This window comes from Balaenoptera borealis (assembly GCF_965194805.1).
Source record: "Balaenoptera borealis genome assembly, chromosome: 20".
NCBI classification, from domain to species: Eukaryota; Metazoa; Chordata; class Mammalia; order Artiodactyla; family Balaenopteridae; genus Balaenoptera; species Balaenoptera borealis.
In genome coordinates, this window is record NC_138879.1 from 38,804,035 (window position 1) to 38,819,595 (window position 15,561).

Consider the following 15,561-nt stretch of genomic DNA (forward strand, 5'->3'; position numbering starts at 1 on the left):
TAGCATATAGATTTTATGCAAATGGAAGTTCTGAAGTACAATTATATTTGAAAACAGTTTTATTTCCAGGTATATAGCCTATAATGATATTTAGATAATTCTTCCTTTATAGATAGTAGAAGGGTAAATGTCAATTAAATGCAAATTTCAAGTTGTATAAGTTCCAAGTAGGTACCTTAAAATTTGACTAAACCTATGTTTTCTTGTTTTAATTTTAGGGTGAAAAGGTAAACTATGAAAAGTTTAGAAATTGGCTTCTTCTAAACAAAGATGCTTTTACCTTCTCTCGTTGGCTGCTGTCTGGAGGTGTATATGTGACCCTCACTGATGATAGTGATACTCCCACTTTCTACCAAACTCTGGCTGGAGTCACACATTGTAAGTAATGGCATTTCATTGTGTTCTGTTCACTTTTTAATACAATTGCCTGGTAATATGAGAATATGCCTATTATCAGTGGGGTTTTTTCTTCCAAAGTATAGTAAAATGGAATACTGGAGGCTTGAGTACATAGCTGAAAAGGAAAACTCTCTTTTTTGTCTACTCACTGAATACTTTTGTACTCCAAATGTGTGGGGTGTTTTTTTTTTTCCCACACCAAGCAATTCTCCAGTGCTCTATGGATACCAACTGGGTGTCCTGCATCTCAGTTCAGTCTGACACTGTCTACCTGGGGTTAGCACAGACCCCACAGGTTTAGGGCTCAGTCTCGAAAGACTGCCCCTCTGCTCCCCACTTCAGACGCCAAGTCCAGATTGTGACCTGTGCTTCTGACCAACCACCTATAAATGAGACTTCCCATGACCCCCTCCTTGGGTTTAGTAATTTACTAGAACAGTTCACAGAACTTCAGGAAACAGTTACATTTACTGATGCATTATATAATAAAGGATATGTTGAAGGATACAGATGAACAGCTGGATGAACAGATACATAGGGCAGGATCTGGAAGGGCCCCAAACACAGGAACTTCTGTCCCTGTGGAGCTGTGATGCCCCAATTCTTCTGGCATGTAGATGTGTTTACCAGTCTAGAAGCTCTCCAGACCCTGTGCTTTGGGGATTTTTGTGCAGGCTTATTACATAAGCATGATTGATTATTAACTACATTTCTGGTTCATCTTCCATCTCCAGAGAATGGGGAATGGGGCTGAAAGTTCCGAGTTTCTAATTATGACTTGGTCTTTCTAGTGACCAGCCCCTTTCTAAGAGCTTACCAAAAGTCATCTCAGACATTAAAACAAAAGATTCCTATCACCCAGAAAATTGCGAAGAATTTAGGAGCTCTGTGTCAGAGATTCCTATCACTCAGGAAATTACAGGAATTTGGTCAAAGAGCAAATATTAGCAGGAACGAGGGTCAATATTACTATTTCACAATAGCCCTCTACTAATTGTCCTTAACCAAGCTGTATTAGTTTCCTAGGGCTGCTGTAACAAATTACCACAATCTGTAAACTGAAAAAACAGAGATGTATTCTCTCACAGTTCTGGAAGCTGAAATCAAAGTGTTAACAGAGCCTTGTTCCCTCTGAAGGCCCTAGGGAAGAATCTTTCCTTGTCTCTCCCAGCTTCTGGTGACCCCAGGCTTTGCTTGGCCTGTAGCAGCGTAACTCCAATCTCTGCGTCTGTCTTCCCATGGCCTTCTCTCTGTGTGTGTCTATGTCCTCTCTTCTTTTAAGGACACCAGTCATTGGATTTAGGGCCCAGTCTAAATTCAGGATGGTTTTAACTCAAGGGCCTTTAATTCATTACATCTGCAAAGACCCTATTTCCAATAAGGTCACATTCTGTGATTGCAGGTGATAATGAATTTTTGAGGGACAGTATTTAGTCCTCCACAACACAGACCTACGTGTTAACTTCTACTGTTCTTCTTTCCTGTGGTTACAGAATTGTACCTACACTGGGCTTTTGCTTATGCTACTTCTTAACACTAGAATGAATGCCTTTCCCTTTTATTCTCCCTATAAACCTTAGTCATCTTTGAAGACTTAAATCACATGCTGCTTGGTTTTCATAAAACATTTTCTTGCCTTCCTGTGAGAAATCATCTCTCCTTCCTCTGAACTCTCATAACACCTTTTTTGTACCCTTCTTGAATGAACTTACCACTTTTGCCCTTGTATTATAATTATTTATAGCATTCCATTTATTTGTACATGTCATCTCTCTTAAATCATAGAGAGTCTGTATTATTTTTTTATTCACCCTGTGTCAAGCCTTAAATAAGTATTTGTTGACTGAGTAGAGGACCTTGGGTATCAAGTGCTATTTGTATCTATTTGTTCATGTAATTTATGAGTTGGCTACTAGTTAGTTATACACCAGCTACTTTCCCTCTCATTTTCATTCCATTGTCACCAGAAGTTCTGACAGATAAATTCTGGCCTGAATAGGCAATGAATTTGATGTTCCTACTTTTCAGTGCCCCCGCCTTTATTTTTGATAGGAAAGCCTTTAAAAAAAAAAATTGTTTTGTATAAAAAATTAGGGAATCTTTTTATACTTACTTTAAGCTCTATCTAACTTACATTAATATTTAAGTTGTCAGTCATGTAGATATTCTGGTGAACTCTTGCTTTCGTTTGTGATTGTATGGTAAATTATTTTTCTATTATTATTGGCTAAAGGTGTGATTACTTTCCTTGAATGACTTATGTTACAGAAAAAATTATTCTGACATTTGTTAAAATGGTAAACAAGACTTTATTCAAGACTTTTGCAGTAGCATATTGCAATAGGGGATAGATATTGGTCTTACCTCCAAGTATTACAAGGACAAGTAATTTATGTCCAAGGAGCAAGGTGAGGGGGTCAGTGGAGGGAAAATTACTAACAGGAATCAATCATCAAGGGTAGGGGAATTCTTGCTAAAAGTAGGCTGAAGACTTATTCACTAAATATGGAGTATGAGGAACTTGATCAGATATCAAGAATAGGGGGATGATTTAGCAGGATTCTTTGCTAAGATTCAGCTGGGCAGGGCTTCCTTGGTGGTGCAGTGGTTAAGAGTCTGCCTGACAATGCAGGGGACACGGGTTCGAGCCCTGGTCCAGGAGGATCCCACGTGCCATGGGGCAACTAAGCCCATGCGCCGCAACTACTGAGCCTGCGTTCTAGAGCCCAGGAGCTATAACTACTGAGTCTGTGTGCCACAACTACTGAAGCCCACGTGCCCTAGAGCCTGTGCTCTGCAACAGGAGAAGCCACTACAATGAGAAACCTGCGCACCTCAGCGAAGAGTGGCCCCTGCTCGCTGCAACTAGAGAAAGCTCGTGCGCAGCAACAAAGACCCAACGCAGCCAAAAATAAATAAACAAATAAAATAAATTTATGGGAAAAAGAAAAAGATTCAGCTGGGCAGGCCAAAGACAGGATATGGGGGCCAACTTCGAGGCCTAGTAGAAAAGAGGGCTCAAAGGAGTAGGGCTAAAGTTTGGTCAAGGAGAGAGTCTTTGTCAGTTGCTTAAAGTTAAATGAGTTCTGACATACTTTGCAAATGCAAATGCAAATGCTACTTATTGCTTGTTTTTGAAAGCACTGTATTAAAGATTACAGATTTATTTAAATTTAATGAGTCAAAATAATTATCAAAATGTTAAAAATATTATCCCATTATATGGCTCCATTTCAATTTGAAAATGATCTTTTCTATTTATTTTTTTATCAAGTGGGAAGATTTTTGGATTTTTAATGGTATCTAAAAGTACAATGCCTTTGCCTTGTTAAAAAATATTTTATCTTGAATTATTTAAAATATTAATGCAGATGCATTGTTTCAGCTGAAATGATGACCTAATTTCTAAACTGAGAGGTTTCTTCATAGGGTCATTCATTGTACCTGCTAATATCTCTGCAGCATTTTAGCACTATTGACCATTCAGTTTTCTTGAAATTCTCTTCTCCTTTGGTTTTGAAACATTGTAGTTTTCTAGCTTTTTATTATTTCTTTTGACTTTTCTTCACTGCTATCCTTTTTCTGTTTACTTTTCGAGTGTAAGTTATTTCTCATGGATCAGCCTTTAGCTCTATTCTATTCTTAAATGGCATATGTGCTTTGCTTCATCACAGCCTTTTTTTTTTTTTTTCTTTTGCATATCTTTGCAGGTGATACCTAGATGAAGTTTTCTGATCTTGAGGTATCTCTCAGACTGCATATTCATTTTAATAAATGCCTCTTGGATATATATTCTAACATCTTACTCTCATGTCTAAAACCAAATTTATCTTTCCTCACTTCAGTCCATCTATAGGTAAAAAAAGCAAACAGTATATTCTTCCTCCTCTCTTTTCTTTTTTTTCTTTTTTTTTTTTAATTGAAGTATAGTTGGTGTACAATATAATGTAAATTATGGGTGTATAATATAGTGATTCACAATTTTTAAAGGTTATGCTCCATTTCTAGTTATTTAAAATGTTGGCTATATTCCCTGTGTTGTACAATATACCCTTGTAGCTTATTTTATACTTAATAGTTTGTACCTCTTTATTCCCCTGCCTCTATATTGCCCCTCCCCCCTTCCCTCTTCTCACTGGTAACCACTAGTTTGTTCTCTGTGTCATCTGTGAGTCTGCTTTTTTTGTTGTTGTTATATTCACTAGTTTGTTGTATTTTTTAGATTCCATACCTCCTGTCTTTTCCATCTTGGTTACTAGTATCTGTAATTCTAGTAATCCAATTTGAGGCTACCTTTGACTTCTTTATCAAGCTTCATATTAGATCCTATCAATCTTTTTTTTATATATAAAAATTTATTTATTTATTTATTTATTTATTTATGGCTGTGTTGGGTCTTTGCTGCTGTGTGCAGGCTTTCTCTAGTTGCAGCAAGTGGGGGCTACTCTTTGTTGCAGTGCACGGGCTTCTTATTGTGGTGGCTTCTCTTATTGCAGAGCATGGGCTCTAGGCGTGCAGGCTTCAGTAGTTGTGGCACGTGGGCTCAGTAGTTGTGGCTTGCAGGCTCTAGAGCTCAGGCTCAGTAGTTGTGGCGCACAGGCTTAGTTGCTCTGTGGCATGTGGGATCTTCCTGGGCCAGGGCTCGAACCCATGTGTCTTGCATTGGCAGGCAGATTCTTAACCACTGTGCCACCAGGGAAGCCCTAGATCCTAACAATCTTAATTCAGCTATATTTCTTACATCTTTCTTTGCTACTATCATCATTGTAATAGCTTTCCTTATTTATCTGACTACATGTTAATGATAGGAAAGAATGAAAGACAAGTTTTCTGGTTTTGCTTTTTTAGTTTGTGTTTTAAAAAAACCAAAAACCATTCTTAATTTCCCTGCTTAGAAACCTTTGAAAATTCTTCATATTCTGTAGAATAAAGTTTTAAAATCCTTAGTATAACTCTAAAGTCTCTTAGTTTATTATTCTTAATTTTCCATACCTGTTTCTCCTCACATATGTTCTCTGCTTCAACTGCAGAGCCCTGGTCAATATTCCGTGACTATACCATGAAATTTTATAGCTACCCTATCTACCATCACTCCTAATATTCCTTCATTTAAGAACACATTCCATCTTTCAGTTCTTGACAATTGAAATACTTTGTCACCAAACCCAACTCAGATGCTGTCATGCCTTCTCCATTTTTCTGCAGTTTGAATTAATCACTTTTCTCTTTGCATTCCTGCACACTTAACATTTCAATTAAAGCAATGAAGATGCTTTTTGCCTTACCTTAGAGTCAATTGGAAATGCCTTTGTTTTTCATCAGAAGTTACAAGTCCCTTGAGGACAAGGCTTATATCCTATTCATCTACATTCTAAGTACTGATTTAAACATTTGACTTCCCCAGGAGTGAGCAGGAAGAATATGTTGTTTTAGGATTGTAGGACTAAACCCATACGAGGGAGAAGGACCAAGATAAATCATCATGTTTGAATAAGGTTTAACAGCTTCATAGTATGTGAGTGTTCATATAAAGACATACATTTTTAGGGTGAAAATGAATTATATTTGTAAATTTAAGGAACTGCTTAAGGTTGCAAAGTTACTTGTTCTTAGATCTTACCTTTAAAACTTTTGGTTAGATAAATTATGTGAGCTACAGAAAATTAACTTACTTCAAATACTAAAGAGAATAAGCTATCTGAACTAATTATTTTCTCTCCTCCTGTAATGCACCCATTGGTTTCCTTGGTGGCCATAGAAGTAAATTGGTAGTGTGTGGTAAAAACTTGAAGAAATAAACTGTGCTTTCAGTTTTCTCCGTTATCTATAACATTTTTAATTGCCGATCTCTTGGCTGAATTTTGTTGTATACTTTTTTCTTGTAAGAGGAATACACCAAAATAAAAAGTTAATCAACTATTAAACCACTATTGTATATTGGTAGTTACTAGCCTTTATTGAGCTTCAGAATTATTTGAAGAGGGTATTAAAAGTGCAGGTTACTGGTTCTGTCTTCAAAGATTTTTATCAGTGGTCCCTAGGACTCTGTACTTTTAATAGATATCCAGGGTAATTCTGATATAGATGGACCATGAACTATATTTTGAGAAATAATACTCATGTGGTATTTAGGAGTTCTTCGGACTCTGAGTCAGACACTCTGGCCCTGCTACTTATTATTCATGTAGCTGTGGGAAATTTAATCTCTATGAACTTCTTTTTTCATCTGGAAAACAGGGATAATGATATAACTGTACCTCATAGATGTGTTGTAAGGAGTGTGGGGAAGGAAAAGTATTTTCCTCTACTTATCTTGGTTTCATTGGGTGGGGCCCTTTAAATTAGACTAACAAAAGACAGATAACAAGAGAAAAACATAAGCTTACTTTCTTACTATTGATACTTAACTAACTTACTTATGTACCAGAACTTTCAGTGATGAGTAACTCAAAGGGGTGGTTAGAGCTTGAGCTTATATAGCATCTTAGCAAAGAGCAATAATTTTATGGAGATGTGACAAGACAAAAGAAAAGGACTTTGAGCTGCTAGGGATGGCACATTGTGGGAAGGCAAATACATGGAGAAACTGTTGATTGATATGGCTGGTTAATGAGGTTTGTTATGTAGATTCTTTCCTTTGGTGCTATCTCCAGGTTGATAAGTATCTAGAGTGGTCTCTGGTGATTAACTTCTATCCTTCCTGGTAGAAGGGCAGGTAAGACATCTTTATAAATTAGGCTAATAGGGGGAGCTGGAGAGCTTTTTTTTGTATCAGCTTCTTCTCAATTGCCTTCAACTCAAAATAACCCTTATGCTAAAGTGGCATGTTTGGGGTGGTATATGGTGCTACCCTTCAGGAATACATGAGATAGTACCTTTTTTAAGGGACTCAGCATTATGCCTGGTATAGAATAGGTAGGTGCTTTACAATGAGTATGCATCCTCTTTTTTTTATTTTTGGCCGGGCCGTGTATGCGCTGCATGAGGGATCTTAGTTCCCTGACCAGGGATCAAACCCGTGCCCCCTGCAGTGGAAGCATGGAGTGCTAACCACTGGATCATCAAGGAACTCCCTGCATCCTTTTGTATTAGTGAACACTTGGCTTGGGAATGTCAGTGAGCTTCATCCCACTTTCTCCAGAGAGTAATTGTTTTGGGAGCAAGCAGTTTTCTAAGAGAGGACTGTAGATCAGTACAAAAATTAACTCATCCATGTCTGTGGGAAGAAAGTGTTTTTCTTACCAGTTTGCTTTCTTTTATTTTAGAATTTATAAAAATAAAGAACAAAAATAAACTAGTACAACAGACAACTCATTTGCTGCTGGCTTCAGCAAATGGCTCCTTTCTTAGTGGGCTTTCCTGTGAAAGCATTATGACAGAATTACTGCTATATTTCTTACAGAAATGCTGACATGGGTAGGTTTATATTCTGATATCTGTGATTTATCATATTATTTATAAACTCTCAGCTTCTGTGGATGTCTTTGCAGGCTCTTTCACTCAAAGAATATTTGGTACATTAAACTTTTCAAATAATGTGTCAGGAATGTGGAAACGTGGGATAAAAATAGAGAATGTTATTAACTGATTTATAAGTAAACAGAAAATATTTATTTTAAAGCATCACTGACTCCATTTAAATTTGTGTAATGACCCAAGGTATCTAGGAAACAAAAAGGAGTTATAATTTTTCACTTGTAAATAACATTTATGTTAGAGTGCAGATGTCTTTAATTACTTTTTCACATACGATTATAAAGTAAAATTTGAAGTCACAGTAAGTTGAACATACAGCCATTTTTAATCAAATTTTTTCTCTTTCGTGTAAATCACAAATGAAACTGGGGTGCTATTTGTATTCAATACAGAGTTAGAATAACTAACTGATTTGATTTACACAAGATTTTAGATTTTGTCATGGCCAGTACAGTTTTTAGAACTTCAGATTCCAAACTATTGTTACCTTACCTTTTATTTAAGAAATTGAATTAGAACTTTTTTTTGGCTGCACCACCTTGCAGGATCTTAGTTCTCCAACCAGGGATTGAACCTGGGCCCTCAGTAGTGAAAGCACTGAGTTCTAACCACTGGACCGCCAGGGAATTCCCTGAATTAGAACTTTAGCCAAAAGTCCAAGTTTTTATGCTTGAGTAGATCTTAACCAGATTTTTATCAAGACTGATATATTTTTCTTTTTTTTTAATTTTTATAAATTTATTTATTTATTTATTTATTTATTTATTTATTTATTTATTTTTGGCTGTGTTGGGTCTTCGTTTCTGTGCAAGGTCTTTCTCTAGTTGCGGTGAGCGGGGGCCACTCTTCATCGCGGTGCACGAGCCTCTCACTATCGCGGGCTCTCTTGTTGCGGAGCACAAGCTCCAGACGTGCAGGCTCAGTAGTTGTGGCTCACGGGCCTAGTTGCTCCACGGCATGTGGGATCTTCCCAGACCAGGGCTCGAACCCCTGTCCCCTGCATTGGCAGGCGGATTCTCAACCACTGCACCACCAGGGAAGCCCCCTATTTTTCTTTTATAATTTGCTGTTTAAATACCTAAGATTAGATTTCCTAAAAAGATTTTTTTTGTCAAATATACAGTGTTTTTAATGACAAGTTAATTTTTAAACATTTTGATATTCAGAATCAGAGAACATATATAGAGAACAGAAACATGTTCTATATAGTTAAATGTTTGAAATAGTTTGGTACAAGTTTATTTTTATTATTATTGATATCTGAAAGAAGATTCTACTTTCTAAGACTAACTAGTCATTTGGCTTTTTCTTGTAATAGCCTTTCCCCACCCATTTTGTTCGTGGTTATTTAGCACCACATAGTGTTGGAATTTGGAGCCACAGACTATAAACTCAAAATAATTTGTTTTAATCAGCTTTTTACAAATTTAGTTCAGTGTATCAAATCCCCTACTATTGTACATGCATAGTCCTATCCAATCACAGTCTGGCATCTCTCTGCTTGAGTTTGAAGGCTCATCCTTTAGATGCTAACCTTTGAAATGTCTACATTCTAACCGAACTGTCTACTAATTCTAGGTTGAACTGCCATCTTTAACACTCTTTTTTTGTCACTCACTGGAAAGTAAAGTTCTCTCTTGTTTTTTGTCTTTTATCTTGTGTCCATAGCATAAATCCTTCTATAGGTTATCCTCTTCCTTTTTTTTGAATTATAGCAGAATACAATGGTTATTCTTTTTGTTTTCCTGTCCTATCACTACCTGTTTTTCCTAGAGACTTTTACACATGCTTTTTTACTTCTGCTTGTAATATCCTTCTTCTGCCACACTAGTTTTCCTTTCCCTGGTCAACCCTTAGATGTTCTGTGTGTACCTCTTTAAATATCAAGACTTCTAGGGCCTCACTGCTTATGTGCTCCCTGAAAACCCTGTATCTCTGTTCCTTCATTGTACTTTCCACACTGGATTAAAATGACCCATTTTCTCTTCTATTAGAATCTAAAAATAATTATTTTGTTCACAATCATGTCTATAATTTTTAGCACAATGTCAGGCACATAAAATGTTTTTATTGAATGTTTGTAGAATATTAAATGATCTTGACTATATAGCTCCTGTACTTTTTTTTTTTTTTTCCCCAAAAATGCTTTGGAAGGTTCCAACTTACCACATACAGATTGAGCCTTTACTAAAGGAGGCACTATACTCCTTGTACATTATCTCATTTAATCCTTGTGCCACCTCTGAAGTTCATTTTATCTCAGTTCTAAAAATGAGGAAACCACAGCTACAAGAAGGTAAAGAAACTTTCTCAAGATCAAATGGCTAATAGGTGCCAAAATTGGGATGTTTGAAGCCCAGAGTGCATGATTAGTATCATTTTAGGATTTGAAGACAGTTTATTGACACACAGTCATTTTTTCTTTAATCTTTCATGAGCAGCTTGTAATTGCAGATAAAAGGAGGTGGTCATGTGATAGTTGTGGTTGTGGTGAGCCATCTTCCTCAGACTCACTTCAGACAATCTTGCAGCTTCACTTTTCCAATTTCCTTTTTTTCCCCCTTGGGATACCTTCAAATGATTATTATTTTAAATTTCTCTTTAATAATTAACTTCATTTGATCCAGGCAAGGTCACTGAATGATTCCCCATTTACCAACAGTGAAATAGGTAATTGGAAGAACTAAGATTTTAAGAACTATGTTTTAAGAACTAATTGAGAGGTTTTTTTCCTTAATGATGACCATCTTTTCATAGAGTTTAGCTATATTATTTGGAAGAAAATATGTGTGCTACCTCTCTCTTGTAAATATGTTTTTTAGAGTTTCCCTAAAATGTATCATAAGCGTGATTTCTTTTAAGTAGTAGAATCTGGTTCCTGAGGTAATTAATGTAGTATTTTGGGCTAATTTTAGGGCCATTGAACTCATTTTGATTGGTTTTCTTTTCTTATCTAACTCAAATTTATATAACTCAAATGCTTTATTTTAGCATTTATTATCTCAACTAAAAATATGCATATTATTATATTCCCTTGCCACATTTTAGTTTGCAATGTTAAAACCTCCTTTCAGTAAGAGAAAAGTACTTCAGTGATTCTTAGGCCATAAACTGCCTAGTAAATCTGCATGTCCCTCCTTCATTATCCTCTTATCTTGTTGTAAATAATGTAAGACTTAAATAGATCGCAGAAGGTCATTGCTTTTGAGAACAGGTTGCTTCCTCAGAAATGTTAAAGAACTGTGTTACTGTTTGAAAATACTTGGATATTTTGCTTGGCTTTGTTTTTGTTTTTGTTTTTAAATAAGAATCCAATTATGGCATTAAAGAACAATTTCTGCAGCTGGAGCCTCCGGTAAGGTGGGACTTGATTAGGATGGCCCAAAGGGCAGGCGGAGGAACTATTTAGAATGTTGGGAATATAGTATGCTGCTGTTGTGAACCAGAAAAAATTATACCAATAGGTGGGTGATAAATTCATTCCCATTTAGCTAGTAAAGTATAAGTTTTGATATTTATTTATGAATTGCAAATAGAGTAACTACTGCAGTTGTTAGCCTCTAACTTCTTTAAGTGAAAATAAGGTTAGTTATCTTTCCTCTTCTCAGCAATTCAGCTGCCAACTCATGTAAAATGTTTGGGTAATGATAATATATATAACTTACTTTAGCATGCTTTTGCAAATATTTGATTAACAAATTACAGTCTGTAACTATAAATGAACAGATCACATAAACTTAAAAGGGAGCTGTAGCATAACCAATCTGATCATTTTTGTCTTCTAAATATGTTCTACTTACTTGTCTTTCCACATTTCTACTTCAACAAAAAAAAAATGTGTTTTTTAAGGAGATTAATGAACTTAGTTTTCAAAGGTAAAAACATTTGGGAGGAAGTTGATTTGAATTTTCTGTGTTCTAATTTAGTGTATTAACTGAACACCAACTGATCAGAAGTACTCATTGAATACCCATTATATGCTCAGTACCTAGATGTATAAAAATGAGAACATAGTTTCTGTCTTCCACCTTTGGTTTCAGTGTCAGATTTTTTTAATCAGCAGATCTACTACTTGGAAGAAAATTTAGAATTTGAGAAAACTGTTTCTCTGGAGGAACAGAAGAAATTTCTCTTTCTTTCTTCCTTTCACATCATAAATGGAGTAAACAGACATCTTATTTAGGAAAATGAGGCAGTAATGCTCAATTTATATATCAAACTCCTGTGATTACTCTCCCTATTGCTAAAATTTTAAATTATTCCTCTTAAATAAATTCAGTCATCTGGGTATTTGAAGTAGATACTTCTGTTAAAAAAAAAAAAAAAGAAAACTATGGGAATTCCCTGGTGGTCCAGTGGTTAAGACTCAGCACTTTCACTGCAGTGGCCCGGGTTCAAACCCTGGTCGGGGAACTAAAATCCCGCAAGCTGCGCAGCACAGCCAAAAAAACTTAAAAAAAAAAAAAAAGACAGACAGAAAAACCAAAACTGCTAAGGAATAGAGTAAGAATGAATGCTTTGAAATCACTAGAAATTTAAAATACATTGTTCTTGTCTTGCCAGGTAACTTGTAAGCTACTTGTCCGTTAAAAAAATATTTCTGGAGTGCTCAAAATGTACCAGATATTATTCTAAGTTTTAGAATATAGCAATGAATAAAATAGACCAAAAAGCCTGCCTACAAGGAGCATATGTTCTAGTTGGAGGAAACAACAAACAAAACAAATAAGTCTTAGAGAGCAAAGTAAAGCAGGGAAGAGGGATGGAGGAACATCATTGGATGGGGTGCAGTTTAGAAGATCCCGAGAATGTGACATCGAGTAAAGATCTGAAAGAGTTGTAATAGCCATGCGGGTATCTTGCGAGAAGAGTGTTAAAAAAGTTTTGAAGCAGAGAAGTAGCATGATTCTGCTTAAATTTTTCTTCTGAAATGATGTTTTTATTCTTAGTGAAATTAACTCCCCCCCTTTTTATGAATTGTCTGTCTTGTACTTGTTAATTTATTGTAGTCTTAATGCTTTTTAATTCCGTATATTGATGATTTAAACTCACTTCTGTTCTTAGCTGCCCACTAGGCTATTCTTAACTCAGCAGTCAAGAGTGATCCTGTAGGTTGGATCATGTCACTCCTCTGCTTTAGATCCTCCAATGGTTCACAATTTCACTTAAAATCAAAGTCCTTACAGTGGCCTGTATAATCTGACCCCCATTTTCTTACTGACTTTTATTTTTGGATATTTGTTTCTTGTGGGGAAATTGCTATTATTGTTATGCTTTTTCTCTTTTATGTTTTCTTACACGTTATTAATGTTATATAGGAAAAGCATTGATTTTTATATATTTATTTTATATCCCTACAGGTTTTTAAACTCAATTATAATTTTTAAATGTTTTCTCTTTGAGTTTTTTGGAATGCATTCTACTTATATGCAAATAATAACCTTGCTTATTTTCTAACATTATACCTCATATTCATATCTTATTGCACTGGTGAGAATTTTCAGAATCATGTTAAATAACGGGAAAGGTTCTACTTTAGGTTGGGAAGTAGAAGGACATGAAGGATCTTCATTCCCATTTTTTTTTTTTTTTTTTTTTTTTAAAGCTTTATTTATTGATCGATTGATTACTATGTTGGGTCTTCGTTTCTGTGCTAGGGCTTCCTGTAGTTGCGGCAAGCGGGGGCCACTCTTCATCGCGGTGCGCGGGCCTCTCACTATCGCGGCCTCTCTTGTTGCGGAGCACAGGCTCCAGACGCGCAGGCTCAGCAGTTGTGGCTCACGGGCCCAGCCGCTCCGCGGCATGCGGGATCCTCCCAGGCCAGGGCGCGAACCCGTGTCCCCTGCATTAGCAGGCAGACTCTCAACCACTGCGCCACCAGGGAAGCCCCATTCCCATTTTAATAACATGAAATCACTACATAAACCAAACAATCATAATCTTTAAAGCCACTGAAGACATATCAATACAAAGAAATCTTAAAAAACAAAGCAAAACTGAACTCCAGAGGGACAAGTGCTTCCTAGGTAATCAAAGAATATAAAGGTGCTTTCATTTCTGAGGCCAGAGGCTGAGATTGGGGCTAAGGCTGCCAGAAGAGTGAGCCTGCCTGAGGACAGTCTTTGCTGGGATGAGGAGAGTCCAGCCAAACTTTGAAAAACCCGTTTCAGATTTAAATCTGAAGGAACCGCAAGTGCAAAGATAATCATCTCCACCCCGTAATTCTGTCCTGTGGAAATTTTGCTGAGACTGGGGTTAGGCAGTTTCATGAGCTCATAATTTTGAAGTCTCAAAATCTTGAAGGTTTCAGTCTCAAGGCTCTGTGGTCCTGAGCTGCTGTCATTTTATGGAGTTGCAGTCTTGAAGTCCTGTGGTTATGCAGTTTCAACACAGGTATTGACAAACATTTTCTTTAAAAGGCAAATAGTTAATATTTCAGACTTGTAGGCCATATGGCTCTTTGTTACAATTACTCAACTCTGCCATTGTAACACATTAGCAACCATAAACTATATGTAAGTAAATGGCATTGTTGTGTTCTAATAAAACATTATTTATACAAACATGCATGCAGCCTTCAGGCTGGAGTTTATAGATCTCCAGTTTCAAAAACTAGCAGTTTCTGAGCTCTCCTGAATAGAAATCTGAGCTCACCTTCAGAGCATTTGAACTAGAGGTAAACTTAGTCTAACCAAAGCTGCAACTAAACTCCTATCCAAAATCTGTCATGATTAATGATATCAGATGGACATTATGGACTGGGTGTTTCCTGTTTTCATCATTGCTCTGTGTAGATACTGATTTCCATCTGGTATCATTTAATTTAGTCTGAAGAACATCCTTTAACATTCCTTTTGGTACTGTTCTGCTATTGATGAATTCTCTCAGCTTTTGTTTGTCCAAAAAATACTTTATTTTGCCTGTGTTTTTGAAGGATATTTTCATAGGATATAGAATTTGAGATTAACAGTTGTTTTTTTTTTTTCTCCTTTCAAACCCTTTTTTACCCCCATTAATCTTCTGGCTCCCTTGTTTTCGAAAAGAAATCATTGCTTATCTTAGTTCCTGTGTTTGTAATGTATTTTTTCTCCCCTCTCATGCTGCTTTTAAGATTTTTACTTTATCAGCAATTGGATCGTGTCTTGCCTTGGTTTGGTTTTCCTTGAATTTTTCTTGCACAAGTTTCATTGAACTTCTGTCTATGGGATTATGGTTTTAATCAAATTTGAAATTTTTTCAGCTGTTATTTGTTTTAAATATTTTCTGCCCAGTCTTTTCTGGGACCCCAGTAACATGTATGCTATACTTTTGATATTGTCTTACAGGTCACTGAGTCTACTAATCTTTTCAGTCTTTTTTTTCTCCTTATGTTTCCATTTGGATAGTTTCTATTGCTCAGTCTTCAGGTTCACTGACCTTTCCTCTGTATTTTTTAATCTGCAGTTAATCTCCCATGAATTTTTAGAATTTCAAGTACAGTTAACCCTCCATATCCACAGATTTCGCATCCACAGATTCAACCAATTGGGGATTGAAAATATATGAAAAAAATTTTTTTCCAGAAAGTTCCAAAAAGCAAAACTTGAATTTGCCACGTACCAGCAACTGTTTATATAGCATCTACATTTTATTAGGTATTATAAGTAATCTAGAGATGATTTAAAGTATACAGGAGGATGTGCATTG

The 15,561-nt window shown here is 36.1% G+C and overlaps 1 protein-coding gene across 2 annotated transcripts in view; it reads left to right on the plus strand.

The window, feature by feature from the left end:
* The window catches only part of USP32 (ubiquitin specific peptidase 32), a 196,500-nt gene that overhangs the window by 105,341 nt on the left and 75,598 nt on the right, over window positions 1-15,561 (plus strand). For both annotated transcript variants that reach the window (XM_082371956.1, XM_082371957.1), the window contains exon 5: window positions 219-378. In XM_082371956.1, coding sequence (XP_082228082.1) covers window positions 219-378 — 160 coding nt within the window. The remainder of the gene's footprint in view (window positions 1-218; window positions 379-15,561) is intronic.